General features: G+C 43.3%; 1 protein-coding gene across 2 annotated transcripts; it reads right to left on the bottom strand.

The window, feature by feature from the left end:
- Nucleotides 1-375: 375 nt before the first annotated feature.
- LOC306939105 (uncharacterized protein) lies at nt 376-18,226 on the bottom strand. 2 transcript variants are annotated; one of them, XM_079523599.1, is made up of 7 exons: nt 18,043-18,226; nt 16,635-16,744; nt 15,365-15,441; nt 4,630-7,155; nt 4,013-4,150; nt 3,423-3,515; nt 376-2,455 (listed from the first exon to the last, which is right to left on the bottom strand). In XM_079523599.1, the coding sequence occupies exons 2-7, from the start codon at nt 16,738-16,740 to the stop codon at nt 2,126-2,128; spliced, it is 3,270 nt and encodes a 1,089-aa protein (XP_079379725.1). In that variant the 5' UTR covers nt 16,741-16,744; nt 18,043-18,226; the 3' UTR covers nt 376-2,125. The 2 variants fall into 2 exon arrangements, with proteins under 2 accessions (XP_079379725.1, XP_079379726.1); XM_079523600.1 differs by lacking the exons at nt 15,365-15,441; nt 16,635-16,744; nt 18,043-18,226 and adding an exon at nt 9,317-9,449.
- Nucleotides 18,227-19,491: the final 1,265 nt, after the last annotated feature.

Here is a 19,491-nt window from a genome sequence, read left to right as displayed (position 1 = left end):
ACTGTGACGTAAACCCAGATGAGTTCAATAAACATTTTGTTTTTGTGGAAACCGGTTGCACAACCGGTTGCACAAAAAAAACCTGTTAAGTTATATAATTAAAAAACCTGAATGATCTGAACTAAAAAATACAAATGCATGAATTGAAGCATTTCAGTTAAATTAAAATACTTTAAAAACCTTACTACTACTATACTACGTACTATAACTAAGAATGTTAAGTTCATTGCACATAGGTTGCAAGGTTGATTTAACTTAAATTATGTAGGATATAAATTATTAAAATAATTATTCCACTTAAAATAAGCAAACACACCATATTACTTTCTTTGTAATTTTATTCAGCCATGAACTTTGGTTTCATAATTCCCAGAATCCCTCCCCTTTCAGCAACATACAGAATGTGTGTTTTTTTCCCATGAACATTTTTTCCTTTCACATCACATTTGTGAAAATAATGATTAATGAACAAGCACCACATTGTTTGTCTACTAATGTCCTGGGACATTACATTTTCACATAAACATGACAAAGTACGTCATCATTCCGTTTAACAAAACGCATTGAACATGAACAGTATTAGGGGGGATGCACACCCAGATTAGACACACCAACGGACCGACATGCGGAAACAACAGACATGTGGTTCGAACATGCGCTGCTCCCGTGCGTGCGGTTAGGGTTTGAGGTAGGTTGTCGGTCTAATGACAGTCGGACCAATAGTATGTCACTCTAAGCTAAAGCCCGTATTAGGGTCAATATTTCAATGAATCACATACACACTCCATGGTTTGACGAGATGATTGTTGCTAATCGGATGGAAGAATATCAAACTATTTGATATTGTTGCTATCAGGTGGAAGCTTCATATATATCCAAAACGGTTGCTTTTTATTAGAAAACTGTTCTGCATTTTAAAAGCATTTTAAAATAGTGAAGATAGCTGATCTACAAGCTCACAGCGCGGATGTGACAAGTTGTGAGCTTGTACATCGGCTATTTTAACTACTTTTGCGTGACACTTTCATATGAAGAAAACATGGCCTTAAAATGTAAAAGTTTGGAAAATGAAGATACAAGGAATCCGCCCGACAGCAACAATACGTTACACACATATACACAGACTGACTGCTCAGCAGAACAGTGACTTCAAATGGAACGTGCCTAAAAGGCAACAAAGCTTAAAAACTTAAACGGTGCACCAAATACAAACATGTTTATACCCATACAGTATGCTGCAGCCTATGCTCCACCTACTGTAAGAGCCTACAGGAATAAGTGAAGACGTGCATAAATAGTGCGCACACATACAGACCGGATTCCATGTCAAATTGGTTTGGGGTACTTTGATGAATTTTGTCTTTTCATATTGTACTCCCATCAATGCGTATGTAACAGACTGTACTGCATGAGTATATACTTTGTGTGTACTTGGTGTATGAACAGTGTGTAAACAGTGTGTTTATATAAAAGTATATCAAATAAAGCACACTGACAGACAGTACAGCAAATATTATAAACATAGTAACAGTAAACTACTGCTAAAGATAAAGTGCTTCGTGTAGAACTATTTAGAAGCCCTTTTACACGGTCAGCTGATCTGAGAATAACAGTTAAGGCTAAAGATAAGGTGCCTATGAACTATTGGAAGTTTGGAACCAACTTTATGCTGTCAGTTGATCTTTGTAAAACTCTGAAGGCAATTGGAAAAACACCAAAAGATGCAAATGAAGAAAAAACACCAAAAGAGGCAAATGAAGAAAAGTAAAAAATGAAAATAAAATTACAGCAAAACTTCATGTTGCTTTAACCTATTCTGGGTGGGAACCCCTTTTGGGGTTTCAAGCATTATGTTGTACTTTAGCTGTTGAAAAATAGCAGATCTACAAGCTTGTAGATCTGCTATTTTTAGAAAAATCGTGAAAATGTGTTGCAAATATTTGAATATATATTCTTTCAGAGCGAACGTTTTTTAACTCAAATCTTTGCTTACGAGGGGTTACTGGAATAACATATTTTCAGATGGGGGTCGGTGGCCAATTACATTAATTACTCATTTGTGGGGTCCTTGACATGAAATATTGAGCACCACCGATACAGAAACATGAGGTATTTCAGAAAACTGTCAGGATTTCGACGTCGAAGAGAAAATGTATTCTACTTCCAGCTGCTCTTTCAAGGCATGAACCTTGGGCGGCAGCGCACTTCTACCCAGGTTGAGCATCACCTGTTGTATGAAGTGGTATGTATTTTTCATGCGTATCGGGTAGTCCAGATGCAGGGCATAAATCAGACCGAAAAGAAGACAGAAGGCCTGAGGCAGGTCGGCCACCTCCATCACCACACTCCCTTCCAAGATGATCCCCACTTTGGATGGGCCGGGCTGGGGACTTTTAGAATCGATGATGAGGATTCCCACTGGTGTCTCACTGTATTCAGAAGATTCACTTACATCCTAACGGAAACAAAAAAACAAGGACGGGACATAATCATACCATTAGATAATGCTGTGCAAATATATAATCTAAAGAATTGCACAATATAAACGGCACATTAATTATTAAAAGGACTATAATAACTTGAAACAAGCAACTTGAAACATTAATTCACGCTTTTATTTCGTCTAGATTAGACTACTGTAATGCCTTATACTCTGGCATCGACCAGTCCTTGGGCAGACGACTGCAGCTAGTCCAAAATGCTGCCGCACGCCTCCTCACAGGCACAAAAAAGCGTGACTATATCTCTCCTATCTTGGCCTCACTCCACTGGCTACCTGTCAAATTTAGGATTGATTTTTTTTAACATTTTGATAATTGCTTTTAAATCCCTCAATGGACTGGACCCATCTTACTTGGCAGAACTACTTCAACACCATAAGCCGGTCAGAGCCCTGACGTCAGCGCACCTCTCACTATTGACCCCCTAAACAGCCCTACTTAAAACCAGGGGAGACCGTGCTTTTACTGTGGCTGCCCCTAGGCTCTGGAATAGCCTTCCTCTCCACATCAGTTCCGCCCAGTCCATTGAGACTTTTAAGTCTCTGCTTAAAACCCATTTTTTCGACCTAGCTTTTAATCAAAACCTAGTTTAATTTTCAACCTTTTATTTTGAGCACCTCTTACCGTAGTGTCTATTATATTCATATGTACCAACTTGACATTGATGTATTGATTTTATTTGATTGTATTGCTATATGGGTTTTTTTAGTTTTTTACTTGTACAGCACTTTGGTCGATGACAGTCGTTTTTAAATGTGCTTTATAAATAGTTTGATTTGATTTGATTTGATAATACCGATAATAAATGTACTTTTTCATGAAATGAGAAATATGGTTCTACAACTTGGTATCTAAGATAATCATCTGCTATTTTTCGTCTTAAAAACACCTGCAGCATTTACAACAAATGAATTTACTTACGGAGCAAAACTTGAAGAAGACAGTCGGATCGTCCCCCAAGATGACTGGCAGTCCGCGAAGACAAAGAGACCTGACAGCTGTTGGCTCTGTGGCCTGGAAGGCAGGTGGGTAGGCAGGCAGTAGGCAGGACATGGCAGGGCAGGCAGTAGGTAGGGTGGGCAGGCAGTAGGCAGAGCAGGCAGGCAGTGGTCAGGGAGACAGACAGGATTTTCACAAAACAGAGAAAACTTATCCAAAACAAACTGATATTTCTTAATTATTTCACCCAAAAGTTTTATTTAAAAAAAAAAATCACACCTGTGTGACCTGTGTGAAGTGAGGTGCGCTAATATATTGTTATATATATTGCTATATATTGTTGATTAATTGCGACAGCAAGTCGCATTTACTATGACATCAGGGATCTGGGGGCGTTCCCATGTATGGGGAGTTTGAGTGACTGACGGGAAATGTACGCTTTCATGGGGGTGGGGAAATGGATAGAGGAGATATGAGAATAGTTTACATGAGAAGTCTGAAGTTTTCAAATGAAAAAGGAAAGGAACAGAGATCGAGGGAAGAGAGGAAGTAGACTAGTGTAGACAACTCACCTTGGTCTGAAGTAAAAGCTCAGTCAGACGTTTCTTGGTCCCGAAGAGGTCGATCAGCCTCGAGGACAGCTGGTCCAGTGCTCCAAAGAAGTCTTCTTTAAGATTTCTCCCTACCAGCCTGGAAAACTCGCACCAAATCTGAAACATAAAACATACTGTATGAGCCCATGGATAAAAATCTGTAACCCTCAGATACTAGATTTACAACTGATAGTAAATTGGCAAAAGCAAAAACCAGTACTTAATTAAAAGGGGACCACTTCACCAATTTTCAACCTATCTTCATATAATTGGTCCTCACTAATGTTCATGATAAAATGCCACAATGTTCTTCTACTCAGTCTGTGCCTCATGGAAGGGCTGTGGGCAGTTCAGAAACCTGTCCACCAGTGACATCCGACCAACATTATGAAGATAAGTTGAAAAGTGATGCAGTGGTCCTTTAACCGAAATGTATTTTGTGCCATGCATAAATGCATTTTGAACAGTCTATTTATTTTGTAAACATTCAAAACTTGTGTACAAAGATACTAACGCACACCAAAGTCCTTGTAGCGGTGCCGGCCCACGGGAGAGAACTGCAGAGGGAATCTTGAAAAACATTCAAAAAAACGTACCTGGCTTTCTGTGAAGAGAGCTGGCCATCGCTGTAACACCTGGCTGATTTCAGGCTTGTCTTTGATGATTTCCTTTCTCCTGAAAGCGAATGTGATGTCCATCTGTTTCTTAACGAGGTACCCATTTGGGTTTTGCGTCATCATTTCACCGAACAGAGCCTGGCGAATTTCTTCCATTTTGGGGTCGTGCTTCTTTTCATAGTGGGGCAGGAAATTTAGCTCCCCTTTCCTTGCCTTCTTGATGCCTTTGTGGGGAGGTTCACGGTCCTCTCCACCGTATCTCCCACGTTTACCGCCATTGACGGTACAATCAAGCCGACCCATCCGTCGCATGTCTGATCTGTAATTTCCCATTTTATAGTCCAGACTGAACTTCCATGACATCCAGCTACACTTTCCAAGACACGGGTGTCTTTCCAGTAAGGCCTTTGCAACCGCCTTGCGGTCCTTTTGCCCGGGGTACGGATCAAACGCATACATGGTCTGAGCCAGTTTATGCAGGATTTTGTGTTTCAGCTCCTTCTGCACTTTGAGGCAGGTTTGATCCTCCATGTACTGCAGGTTACCTTCTCTGAGTCTATACTCAACATCCACACCAAAATAGGGAATCTGAAATACCTCTGGCCACGCCGAGCTTCTAACTAGAGGGGAGTTGGACCAGATATCTCCGTCTGCCTGGCTGTACGCGTCCTCTGCAGTGATTGGATTATCGAAGGCAGGTTCTTCCTTGGTTGGATAATTTAAAACAGGTACTGCATTGATTGAAATATTTAAAACAGGGCCTGCACTGGTTGGATTATTTAAAACAGGCCCTGTAGTGATTGGATTATTTAAAACAGGGCCTGCACTGGTTGGATTATTGAAAAAAGGGCCTGCACTGGTTGGATTATTGAAAACAGGGTCTGCGCTGGTTGGATTATTGAAAACAGGGTCTGCGCTGGTTGGATTATTGAAAACAGGGCCTGCACTGGTTGGATTATTGAAAACAGGGCCTGCACTGGTTGGAGTATTGAAAACAGGGCCTGCACTGTTTGGATTATTGAAAACAGGGCCTGCGCTGGTTGGATTATTTAAAACAGGGCCTGCGCTGGTTGGACTATTTAAAACAGGTCCTGCACTGGTTGGATTATTTAAAACAGGGTCTGCGCTGGTTGGATTATTTAAAACAGGGCCTGCGCTGGTTGTTGGTATCCTTTCCAGCTGAAGTGTAGGTATCCTTTCCAGCTGAAGGGTTGGTATTCTTTCCAGGTGAAGTATAGGGATGACGCGCATGTGGGGGGTGCTGGTCGTGGGCCCCCGCGAAGAATTTCTGGAGTTCAGGCAGTCAAATGCGTTTCTGGTGGGGGGGGCGGGGTTAGGGTTGACGATTACAAAAACTCGTCTCTGACCTATTGGATTATATAAAGCGGGCACTGCAGCGGTTGGACTTGGATGATCTAAAACAGGTTGTGCAGTGGTTGGATGATCTAAAACAGGCTGTGCAGTGGTTGGATGATCTAAAACAGGCTGTGCAGTGGTTGGATGATCTAAAACAGGCAGTGCAGTGGTTGGATGATCTAAAACAGGCTGTGCAGTGGTTGGATGATCAAAAACAGGCTGTGCAGTGGTTGGATGATCAAAAACAGGCTGTGCAGTGGTTGGATGATCTAAAACAGGTTGTGCACTGGTTGGATGATCAAAAACAGGCTGTGCAGTTGTTGGATGATCTAAAACAGGCTGTGCACTGGTTGTATGATTAAAAACAGGCTGTGCAGTGGTTGGATGATCAAAAACAGGCTGTGCACTGGTTGGATGATCAAAAACAGGCTGTGCAGTGGTTGGATGATTTAAAACAGGCTGTGCACTGGTTGTATGATCAAAAACAGGCTGTGCAGTGGTTGGATGATTTAAAACAGGCTGTGCACTGGTTGTATGATCAAAAACAGGCTGTGCAGTGGTTGGATGATCAAAAACAGGCTGTGCAGTGGTTGGATGATCAAAAACAGGCTGTGCACTGGCCATTGGTATCGTTTCCAGCTCAAGTATAGGGATGACGTGGATGGTCGGCTTCCCTGGGAGCTCTTTGAGATCGTCGAGGTTGCACAGTCCCCAACCGGGATCGTCGTATTGCAAGGAGAAGTTGTTGTTCAATCGGAGAATGCCTTTGAGCCAGCCAATTAAATCTTCAACTGTGTCGGGTCCCGGTGTCATTGTCAGCTTCCGTATATCTCCTGCCGAGAGATACATCCTCATGGTAAATGGGTCTCGTACGGGCATCTGCGGGGGAACAGGGTCTCGTACGGGCATCTGTGGGGGAACAGGGTCTCGTACAGGCATCTGCGGGGGAACAGGGTCTCGTACAGGCATCTGTGGGGGAACAGGGTCTCGTACGGGCATCTGCGGGGGAATAGGGTCTCGTACAGGCATCTGTGGGGGAACAGGGTCTCGTACGGGCATCTGCGGGGGAACAGGGTCTCGTACAGGCATCTGTGGGGGAACAGGGTCTCGTACGGGCATCTGTGGGGGAACAGGGTCTCGTACAGGCATCTGCGGGGGGAAAAATAAGTAATTTAGCACAGGGTTTCTCAAAGTGAGGTCTGGGGGTCCAACAAAACATTATTTAACATAACGGCACACTCAGTTCAACCCCATTTTCTATTTAGGATATTAAAAGTAGCAGATCTGCCAGCTCACAATGTGTCACTGAGCTTATAGATTGGCTTGTAACATTTTCAATAATTTACAAAATAAATGTGTACAGTACATATTTGAGTAGGGGTCCCGCAGCCAGATACATCCTTGACATGAAAAATCACACCCATGTGAATTGAGTGGTGCAACTCCGTGTGGGGGTCCCCGGGGAGCCCGCGGAGGTTCCAGACCCACAGGGTGCCAGCCCGGTTCCGGCGAGCCACCCTGTGTCCGAAACCGTCGAGAAATGACAGTTACCGTGTGGGGGTCCCCGGAACATCCAGACCCCCAGGAATGCGCCCAGGGGGCCGGGCCCGGGCCGTTTATGGCAAGCCGCCCCGCGTCCGAAATGGTTGAGTAATGGTGAAAACCAAACAAGCTATTTTCGTGCATGGACAGACAGACCGACCCAGGGACACACATAGCTGTGTAATGGAGTGGTTGCACCACTCAAAAAAAGATGATTTAACAAATAAATTGTTTCAGTGCTAGGGGCGACTGTGGCTCAAGAGGTAGAGCAGGTCGTCCAATGATCCATGGGTCGGCGGTTCGAATCCCGGCTCCTCCTGTCTACATGTCGAAGTGTCCTTGGGCAAGACACTGAACCCCAAATTGCTCCCGATGTGCTGGTTGGTACCTTGCATGGCTTCCGCCGCAATCGGTGTATGAATGTGTGTGTGAATGGGTGAATGTAATGCACAATCTATGTAAAGCGCCTTGGATAAAGGCGCTATATAAATGCACCATTTACCATTTAATGGAGTGGTTGCACCACTCAAAAAAAGATGATTTAGCAAATAAATTGTTTCAGTGCTACCACGAGTTGTCCTTGCACCATGTATGCAGATAATGGGAAAACATCAATCAACTCTGACATCCTCACCACACAGGGACTGTAGACTAGAGTTGGTAAGATCTTAAATGCTCACAGTACCATATACTATATAGTACCAAATACTAGTATGAGGCCGAGTACTGGTTCTTATATGTCTGTCAGCAATACCCAAGATGGTGCATCTGTCAGGATTAGTGATTCACCGAATATTCGGCCGCAGAAAATATTCGGCAGAAAATGGCTAAAAATGCATTTTCGGCCTATTCGGTTTCGGCCCGAATAGGCAGAAAATATATCACCGAATAGTGTATACAATTAATGCATTCAAAAGAGCTGAATAAATGTTTTATGGACCCATAATAGTGATTATTATTTAAGTTAAGTTTTGCCATAACCATTTATTTTGCCATAAATCAGGTAGCTTTAAGGTACGGCCATGACAGCAAAGGTAGGAAAAAAATATATAATATTAATCATATTCGGATATTCGGTTTTCGGCCGAATGTTTCCTATATTCGGTTTCAGCCAAGAATTTCCCTTTCGGTGCATCTCTAGTCAGGATGCAATAATGGACAGAGACTTGACTTCCAGTATTCCACAGTCTTTATATGCAGCTGTAACAAACTCCATATACCACTCCATCACAATGAGTAGGATTATGCAAACTATATCATGGTAATAAATCACACCATATACTGTATTGGTAGTGTTCAATTTTTCACTTTGAACACAAGTGCATAATTAACATCCTCCAAAGATATCATCTGCTTTGCAGGGAACTGAACTGTCAGATATAATTGAAGGGATGACTCCTGGTGGCCACATAAAGGGGACAGAATCATATTTGGATCAGTAAAAACAACTGCCTGGAATGAATTAGTCACTTTACTGGTGCCAAAAAACGGCGATACAAAATACTTCACTCAAAGAAGTAATTAACAAACCACCACAGTGGTTGCACACCGGCCGCGTTTTTCGGAAAACCGATGGAGAAACGCCACTTAAAAATCCGAATCCGCGCTAGGTGTGGAGAGTGGAGACCTCTCCAGAGTCCGGACACGTATTGTGAGCATTATACCATGACGTTAGTATATCTTCATGCATCTCTTACACAACGTGGATCACTCATTACAGGGCATAAAACCTGACAATATCAACATATTCATTCATGCATTCACTTACTTTCGTCATTGACTCAAAGCCTGTGAAAAATATACTGGAGCTTAGTTCAGATGATACAAACGGCGGTAATATACTCAAAATAGTTTCAATTTACAACTTCACTTGGAACAAAAGGGGTCGCGCACATTCCTTCTCTCTCGCGGGCTCAGGCACGTAACGTGACTACGTCACTCCTTGTAACTATGGTAACCTGTCCCAAGCATTAAAGGTACATACACCCATATGTAGTCTGGGCTCCTGGCCACTTTTAACAACCATGCTGTCATTTTATTTTGCAGACAAACATAATGTCTGTGTTATGGCCCCTACAGGCTGTAGGAGTTTTAAAGTTGTCAGCAAGTCATCAGATCGTTATGTATTTCACACTACAGGAGTCTTTAATACATATATATTATCTGTGTGGCTTTCACAACAAACGATTGATAGCCGACTAGGCATCACACACTGCAAGAGTTCACTCAAATGCGATCCAGACCTGATACCTATAGGCTATTTGTTTTTATTCCAATTCATTTTGACATCTCACGCACGTGCAGGATGCTGTGATACAAGCGTGAGACCGACACAGGACTCCTCTCTCTCTCTTTCTCTACGTGCACGCCACACACAGGAATAGCCAGGCTACACAGGGCGAAATGTTTGTGATAGCGTATAGCCTACGTGTGCTATAGCGAGACAGGTTAAATCTAGATTTTCATTAAATAACTGTCTCCACACACTGACACACACACACACACAGTTAATGGACATGCCCTTTTCACACCATAACGATTCGATACACCACCAAGATACCCATGTACCTGTCTAGATACTTCCTTAATGTTAACGAAGTCCACACCCACAACACCAGAGGGAGTTCAACGAACCATGTACAACCCAGATTCGGCACAAACAAGGGACTAAATTATTTTCACTCCTATGCCACCAAAATGTGGAACGCCCTACCAACAGTCATTAAGACATGTGAATCCCTTGACTCCTTCAAAACTGCTCTCAAAGGGCACCTACGGACGGCTGCAATTCGAAACTGGCCCCCGTAAAATCTGAATCCCCCCCCACCCCTTTTACCCCTCACTGTATGTTTCTTTTCCCTTTTTACCTCCTTTATGATGAATTCCTGTTCCGTTCTTTGACTATATAGAAGTGTCTATTTGTACGTCTCTAAGAGGGTGTTTACACTGAGACGATCCGCAGTCAAACCGCATACATTTTGTATCGTTTTGCCCTTTCATCTACACACTGCCGACCAAAACGGTCAATGAATCCGTTCATTTTTTAAACCGGGTCCCAGAGTGGATAAATATGAAACCGCAACTTTTGCGCCACTGTGTGGACGTCCGAATCCGCATATTTCCTGGACCGATGACGCAAGAGCCCACATGTGTTTTAAGACGCATGCGCCACCCCCGAACAATAATAAACAAAGATGGCAGCACCCAGCGTTATACATTGCATTTGTCCTGCAGAAAATAGTTAATAGTTAGGGCTTTTACAGCTAATGTACTGCTCCTACACACCACCACCGTTGGCAACAAGTGGACATGGAGAATAGCATTCTCCTGTCTGTTTTTGTTTACATCGGAGCGTCTGCACTGTTGCCAGATTGTGTGAGAGAAATAAGCAACCAGGTCTATGAAAACAACCCCAAAAGCGACCAGGTTATTTGAGAATAGCAGATCTACAAGTTTGCGTCGTGATGTGACACGTTGTGAGCTTGTAGATCTGATATTTAAAAATATATATCATGGAAAACAAAGTGAAACATGTGGAATATTTTTTAAACAGAACAACAAACATTCTGATTGACCAGATGACAATAAATATGTTTTTTCTTACTGTAGATTAAGTGTTGTATTTTTTAATTAGAATACTTAATATATAGTCCAATCATGTATTTAGGAAAATCTATACAATCATGTCCTAAACCTAAATGTTTTATTGTAGTCTATCTTGTAGCCTCTACAGGTAGCCCATTGGGCTACTTGCCTCAACCAGGCACTTTCCCTTTTCTGTATTTTTGTTATATATAGTTTCATTATTTAGTTTGTATAATGTGCTAAATCAAATAAAATAAAATAAAATCATATCATAGGAAACAAGACCAAATAATCAACTATACACTTAACAAGCCAAAAAAGAAGCCCAAAGTCGCTTATAATAAACAGACATGCAAACACTGGCATCATGTCTTCTTCTCTCTTTTTGAGGCTTTGTGCCAGCTAGTGCTACACCACCACCTACAGACTGGCCATATATACTACAGGCGCATTCAGGGCCGGTTGCCGTTTTGGTTGTTTTAGTGTAGACACAGATTAATTGATTCGATTAAGTGTATACAGTCAACTTTTTGACACCGACTCCTTGATATATTTTAAAACGTCTCAGTCTAAATGGGGTCTAAATGTTGATGAATTGAACAAGGTGGACCCTCTTGTAAACAAGTGTAATGCTTAATTGGGTCATCCACTCACAGTTAAGTCTTTGTATTGAGTTTGTGCTTGAAATGTTAATGTACTGTAATTCTGCAAACTGTTAAATATTTCAATCAAAAATCAATCAACGATTCACACTTTCGATGCTGGATCCTCTCTCACCTCCTGCCCATCATGGGACTCTTCGTCTCAGAGTTGAAAGAATCCATCACATTAGCGTAATTTCCGGACTATAAAGCGCACCTGAATATAAGCCACACCAGCTAAATTTAGGGGAAAAAAACAAATGTGTACATATACAAGCCGCACTGGACCATAAGCCGCAGGTGTTTTAATGTTTAATTACCATATGTAAGGGTTCGTGCACAGTACAGAGGATTATCGGGAAAGAGATGGCTGTTTGGGGAAGCTTCCATTTTAGCGCAAATAACATGCATTTTAAAACTGCTTTTAATATTTAATATCATATTGTCTATGTCCCTCAAAGTTATTTCTAATGGTTTGAGCCTCAATCACCACTCTGATATAACCAGTCCATGGCATTTCTTTCTGGACTTTGAAAGCAGTTTTAGCTGCAGTACCACAATGTCCTGAGGTGGTGGGGGTGCAGATTATTTAATATTTGAGTCATTATAATACTGATGCTAGATAAAACCAGGCTTGTTTCCATTCCATGCCAGTTTGGAAAATCAACAATGGTGGACATTGTAAACAAAGTGGAAATGCAAATTTGGAACTGAAGACTGAAGAAGAGAAGGAATTATACAAAGTAGGGTGACATTGATGACATCACGATGAGGACAAAATCAGTTGAGCTGTTCCTGAGAGCAATTTCCATTAAAGCACCAATATGACATGAAAGCCTGATTGTTCAAAATAGGTTATTTGTGGGGATAGAAATCACATATGGGAGCCCCAAAAACACAAAAGAAATTGAAAAAGTTGAATTTTATGGTCCTTTAACATTTCAACAAACAAGTTGCATATTTGCATAACTTATTCAAGTGTTACCATTTAGTGCAATAGTACGGAACATGTACTGTGCTGTGTAAACTGTACTGTATCACATAGCGTTAAAGACACACAAACTTTCATGTTTAACAGCATTCGAAACGTGTACATACACTGTGCAGAAATATTAAACGGTGTGCTCCCCGGCAGTGATCTACAGTATAGCCTTTATTTATTTAACCTTTATTTAACCAGTAAAATCACATTGAGACCATAGTCTCTTTTACGAGTGCGCACTGGCCAAGAGAAGAGGCAAATAAATGTTACACTGCTCTGCCAGTAACAACAAATACAGGACATGACAAAGACAAACATATGACATCCGTAATACCAAAAACCTACTACCAGGGAGGCTCAGAGAGAGTTAAGTAGCTAACCAAATACAGACTAATAAAAAGACTAATAAGAACAATACATCATGAAACCACTAAGCTAATATAAAACTAAGATCACAGCATTTAAGTCAAAGCAGGCGCAATGGCTGGAGAGTGTGCCCAAGGCAATCCTCTTAAAAGTCACTAGGGGGATCAAAGAAGACAATTTTAATCTGGTCTGTAGATCGTTCCATGCCCAGGGCCCAAAAAAGGCAAGTTCTTTTTCTCCCTGCCTCAGATTTGGTATTGGGTACGACGTAGCGCATCCAGGCGTTCGATCTGAGGTTAAGCGAATTTTGGACTAGTTCAAATGTTGAACAAATGTAAGAATGTAAGCCTAGTACCATAACAAAAAACAAAGCTTACAGCGCTTGACGAGGCAATATCAATGGCTAAATTAAATGTGCCTGTAACACGGCAGCAGGCCTAAAGGTGCAGTAACACGGCTGCTTAAAATATAACCAGCCTACCAGAAAAGTCATTAATCCTCGTCTTCATCTTTTAGGCTAAGGTGCAGTAACACGGCTGTAACAAGAAAAGTCAGTCATTCATCCTCATCTTCGTCTTCTTCCTGCGTACTAAAACCACCAAAGTTCTCTTCTTCAGTGTCGGAAACGAACAGCCTCAGGGTGGCTTCGTCAGCCACTCTCCCAGTCTCTCCTTCGTTGTCGCTCTCAAAACCAAAGAACTCCTCTTCGTCAGTGTCGGAATCGAACATCCTCTTTAGGGCCTCGTCAGCCGTGGCGGCGTCCTCCTCTTCATCACGCAGCAGTCCAGCCTTTCGAAACCCGTTGGAGATCGTGGAAGTTTTGACACTTCTCCACGCTGTCAGGATCCACTGGCAGACTTGCGCAAAAGTTGCTTTTCGCATGCGACCAGTTTTGGTGAATGATTTCTCGCCGCTAGTCATCCACGCCTCCCACTGAACACGTAGTGCCACTTTGAACGCACGGTTCACACTGATGTCGAGTGGCTGCAGATGCTTCGTTGTGCCCCCAGGTATCACAGCTGGAATTGAGTTTGTGCCCTTGATGGCTGCTTTCACAGAATCTTTTATATGGGCCCTCATGCTGTCCAAAACGAGCAATGCTTTTTTTTGGCGAAAGAATCCTCCGGGTCGCTTCCCGTAGCACTCATTCAGCCACTCCTTCATTACGCTTTCCATCATCCACCCTTTCCTGTTGACTTTAACGGAGATGCCGTTCGGGATCTTTTCTTTTCGCATAGTCATCCGCCTAAAAATTACCATTGGCGGAAGCTTTAATCCGGATGCTGTGCAGCCCAGAACACAAGTGAAATTTGTTCACTCATGGCCAGTGGTTCTCAACGTGATGGTCGATTCACCTTTCTTGTTAACAGTCCTAGTGAGAGGCAGGTCAAACGTCAAAGGCACTTCATCCATATTTATGATCTCGTCCGGTCCGATGGAATATTTGTCTATCTTTCTTTGTGTGAATTCGCGGAAGTTTGTTATTTTTTCCTCGTAGTCGGGAGGGAGTTGCTGACACACAGTCGTCCTCGCCCTGATGGACAGTCCTTTTCGTTTCATAAATCTGAGACACCAGGATGGTCCACCTCTAAAATCTTCAATCTTCATTTCGGTGGCGACTGTTTTGGCTTTCAGTCGGATCTGCACGGTGGAAACACCACGGCCGTCTGCTCTCTGTGTGTTCAGCCAATCTTCAAGAAAGTCTTCAAGTTCGGGCCATCTGCTTTTATTACCTCTGAAAGCTTTTTTTGCCTTTTTGCATTGAGCCAGTTCTTCACGCTGGCGTCTCCAACGTCTCACCATTGATTCATTGATGCCAAGGGTACATGCAGCAGCTCTATTTCCTTCTTTGACAGCCAGATAGAGTGCCTTTAACTTAAAAGCTGCATCATATGCATTTCTTCGTTTGTTTTCCATAATGAGGGTTTGTGCATGAAAACTTCCTTTGCGCAAACTGTCTCGCTCTCGTAATGTCTGTCTTGCTCTCGTTCTGTCTCTCGTACTGCATTTGGTTCCACTTTTTCTTTCGTTGTTCGCGCAAACTGCCTGTCTCACTCTTTCCTGCTGGAGCCCGCCGCTTAAAGGTGGGGGACGTGGACCGGCCATAGAGATAGATTTAGAAGGTCCCCTAGTGGCCGTTAGCTGTAAAAATCCATAGATTAGCCTCACCGCTGTATAGGCCGCAGGGTTTAAAGCATGGGTAAAAAGTAGCGGCTTATAGTCCGGAAATTACGGTACATACCTCTTGTTGTTGAGCGCCACGACTGCTTGCCAAACAGAATCTGCAGGACTTCTCAACGCTGAAGCTCTCGAGGAATCCTGCAAGAGAGTGGGCACCAAGATTATCAGCGGCAACAAATAAGACTGTGGCTTTCACACTTGCACCTAGTTTCTCCAGGTAAACACCATCCTGCTCCAATACCTTTAGATCTGATCAAAGATAAGAGGTTGCAGAACTTTATCATAACCACACACTGTGGATGTATTACTCAGTAGGGCAAGCTGGATTGAGTTGAGGGTTGACCTATATTTTGCAGATATGTTCAGAATGACCCCAGTATACTGCACACATCTTATGTTTCAGCTTTGATGTCTCTAATGTAAAGGCCCAGCGCAATTGTGAACTCATCCATTGTAATAATATTCCTTAAAGTCTTTATATGATCTGTATTCCCCTTGCACTTGGGCTTTTTTCTGACATGGCTTTGTCCAACACGTCACTTCTATTAAGCAACTTCTGGAGCACATTGGGAACATAATATGCAAGTGGTTTTTTTGCCCTTTTCCACAACATATTCTATTGGGTTTACCAATGGAAACTCTCTGTGTAGATAGGCTGCTCTCTATTTTAGTAGTTCCTAGGGGTCAATCTTTAGCACAAAGTGTCATCATGTTACTTTCTGACACAGCACTATTAATCTCCTTCACAATGCATTAACGGTTAATCCAGAGCGATTTACAGTAAGCAATAACAAAAAAACATGGTAATACATAAAATACATAAAGAATAATCATCATGAATCTTAGATAAGCTAAGAATCTAACAGTGGAATATCTATATAATGAAACTATGCGTATACACTATAGAGTGCTATGTCTACATAAAATGCTATTTATGTTGCATGAATTGAGCCAAGATGCATACATACGCCTGTAAGGTCGTCGAGGCTAGGGCAAGTGCTACGGCAAGTGCTATGGGCTAACATTCCCCCCCCCCCCCTGTTTTTCTCCTCCGGCCAGTGGGAGGCGAGCCTTGAGTCACGTGACTTTAGTAAGGAAGGAAGTACTAGTGTGCACACTACATAGTAGAGACAACAACTATAATAATAATAATAAGCAATATAAATATGTTCTGCTGCTGCTGCGACAGAGACAACAACAAGAAAGAAAGCATTCGGTGCCTGCTAAATTGGACCTGTGAAGACCTCAACTGTGGAGCGTTTTTAAGCGAAGGTACTCTCCATTAACAGGTAATCAAGTCGTATCCATAACTATGGTCAGCGTATACTCACCAGTGTCACCCTCACCCACCACATCCCGATCCCGATCAACATGCTGCCATGGCTCCAACTCCTCTTCCTCACACTCCATGAAAAACTCAGTGGCCAAACTGGCCATGTTGCTGCACACACACACACACACACACACACACAAAACATTTAAAACACAGATGGCAGGAAACATTATATCTTGATAGCAGATTGTTTTTTGTTTTCCTCCATTTTTTCCTCCCAATTTAGTCATTGTGCCAATTCCCAATTGCGCACGCACACACCTTACTGTGTGTGTGTGTGTGTGTGTGTGTGTGTGTGTGTGTGTGTGTGTGTGTAACACTTCAGCTTGATGCATACTTAGCTTGTAGCACTGGTGAAGATATCGACGGTGCAAGCAGTTCAATGCACCGGGGCCATGAAGCCCCCAGGCCAAGGGGCCTTGCAGCCCCCAGGCCAAGGGGCCCTGCAGCCCCCAGGCCAAGGGGCCCTGCAGCCCCCAGGCCAAGGGGCCCATGCAGCCCCCAGGCCAAGGGGCCCTGCAGCCCCCAGGCCAAGGGGCCCTGCAGCCCCCAGGCCAAGGGGCCCATGAAGCCCCCAGGCCAAGGGGCCCTGCAGCCCCCAGGCCAAGGGGCCCATGAAGCCCCCAGGCCAAGGGGCCCTGCAGCCCCCAGGCCAAGGGGCCCATGAAGCCCCCAGGCCAAGGGGCCCTGCAGCCCCCAGGCCAAGGGGTCACAAATATCGCTTTATTTTTGGTTTGTCATAGTCATGTCTTGGTTTTGTCATGAATTAAACCCAAATTCAATGATTTTAAAAAATCGTGAATAAATACCATTTTAAATCAAAGAAATTCCATTAATTGGAAAAAATGTTTTTTCTTTAACAGTTTGCAAAAAAAAGAGCACAAGTACAGTTCTGAGAGGATAAACCCACGAAAGTCTATGGCTTCATTGGGGTCTTGTAGTTTAAGAAGTATAGTGAAAATAGCCCATCTACATTAAGGAAAGGTATTTTACTATATTTTCACTCGCTTGGGTTCTGGGGTGGGATATTTCTCTTTTGGGTCTTGACGTGGAAAAAAGGCCAACAAGCCACATGCTTTCTTGGGTTTCGCAGACTTGGTATTAAACTGTACACGAGTTGAATCCCAAATGTTAATAAATATTCAAGTTAAAACGTTTTGGAACCAGCAAGCCGAGTGGAATAGCAAGCGAGTGGCGACACAATTTGATCTCACCGCAAAGCGGGTGGCCTATGGGCTTCCAAACATTGGAACTATCCCATTGAGATAGAACGAGCACTTCCATTATTACATTTACAATGGGAGTCAACGCTAGTGTCGTCACTCTCATAATACTAGCAATGAGCTACGGCTAGCTCTTAGCTAAGCTCGCGTTCAACTCAAAAAATCTCTGTTGTGATTACTAACCTGCAGTGTGTGTGGATCAGTGTCCAGCAGTTTGTTTTGTTTCTCGGGGAGTTTCTAGTGTTACTAAGTTTAAGTTATCTCTCTCTGGAAGTTGCTCGTGAACTCTGCATGCATGCGCTCCAACACAAACTAACAACAAGCTGGAATTAAAGCTTCGCGCAACAAAGAAAACATCACCATTCACCAACACTTTCACCACCAAAACGGCAACAAACCAACAACTCGGCAAGGCAGTGAAGTAAGGCACAAATAGCTCCTCCTCTTTCTCCGATGCCGACGCCGCCTCTGATTGGCCGATTGCGGCATGCGCGCGCGGGCCACCCAGAGTGTATAGTAGAAGAGTAGCGACACGCTTTGATCTCGCGCAAAGCGGGTGCCTATGGGCTATAGTTCCAAACATTGCTCCTATGGCTGGAACTGTCCCATTGAGATAGCACTTCCGCATTCCTTTGTAACAATGGGAGTCAACGCTAGTGTCGCCACTCTCTTACTAGATTACTCTGGGGACTGCCCCCCATAATTCCCATAACGCAGCAACAGTGATCATGGGCTGTAGCCTGTAGGGATGTTTGATTGATTGATTGAAGAATTTATTAACAGTTTGCAGAATTACAGTACATTTCAAGCACAAACTCAATACAAAGGCTGTTAACTGTGAGTGGACGACCCAATTAAGCATTACACTTGTTTCCAATAGGGTCCACCATGTTCAAATCATCAAAACATTTAGAGAAGTACAAATAGACACTTCTATAGACAGAACAGGAATTCATCAAAAAGGAGGTAAAAAAGGAAAAGAAATATATACAGTGAGGGGAAAAAAGGGGGGGGCGGGGGGGGGGGATTCAGATTTTACGGGGGCCAGTTTCGAATTGCAGCCATCCGTAGGTGCCCTTTGAGAGCGGTTTTGAAGGAGTCAAGGGATTCGCATGTCTTAATGACAGTTGGTAGGGCGTTCCACATTTTGGTGGCATAGGAGCGAAAAGAATTTAGTCCCTTGTTTGTGCCGAATCTGGGTTGTACATGGTTCGTTGCACTCCCTCTGGTGTTGTGGGTGTGGACTTCGTTAACATTAAGGAAGTATCTAGACAGGTACATGGGTATCTTGGTGGTGTATCGAATCTTGTGGACTAGACCCATTGCAAGATGCTGTACTCTGTCGTCGACCCTAAGCCATTCCAGCCTGTCGAAGTGGGCAGGGGTGAGGTGGGTTCGGGGGGCTAGATCAAGTAGGAGCCTGACCAGTTTGTTTTGGGAAGTCTGGAGCCTGGTTTTAAGGGCCTTTGAGGTGCTGTGGTACCAGGAGGTGCATGCATAGTCAAAGAAACCCTGTACAAGGGCTCCTGTTAAGGTCTTCAAGGTGTTTTTGTTGACCAGTGAGGAGATCCTGTAGAGGAATCTTGTTCTATGGTTGACTTTTTTGATTACGTTGGTGGCCATTTTATCACC

The sequence above is a fragment of the Electrona antarctica genome (genome assembly GCF_951216825.1).
Source record: "Electrona antarctica genome assembly, chromosome: 16".
Taxonomy (NCBI): domain Eukaryota; kingdom Metazoa; phylum Chordata; class Actinopteri; order Myctophiformes; family Myctophidae; genus Electrona; species Electrona antarctica.
This window is presented reverse-complemented; position numbering and strand designations above follow the sequence as displayed.

Excerpts from the sequence above, each read along its gene's own strand:
- LOC306939105 (XM_079523599.1), bottom strand. The coding sequence starts at position 16,740 with ATGGCCAGTTTGGCCACTGAGTTTTTCATGGAGTGTGAGGAAGAGGAG. Across the intron at positions 15,442-16,634 it reads GGTGGGTGAGGGTGACACTG|GATTCCTCGAGAGCTTCAGC; the intron begins GTGAGTATACGC and ends ACTCTCTTGCAG. Across the intron at positions 7,156-15,364 it reads GTGGCGCTCAACAACAAGAG|ATGCCTGTACGAGACCCTGT; the intron begins GTATGTACCGTA and ends TTCCCCCCGCAG.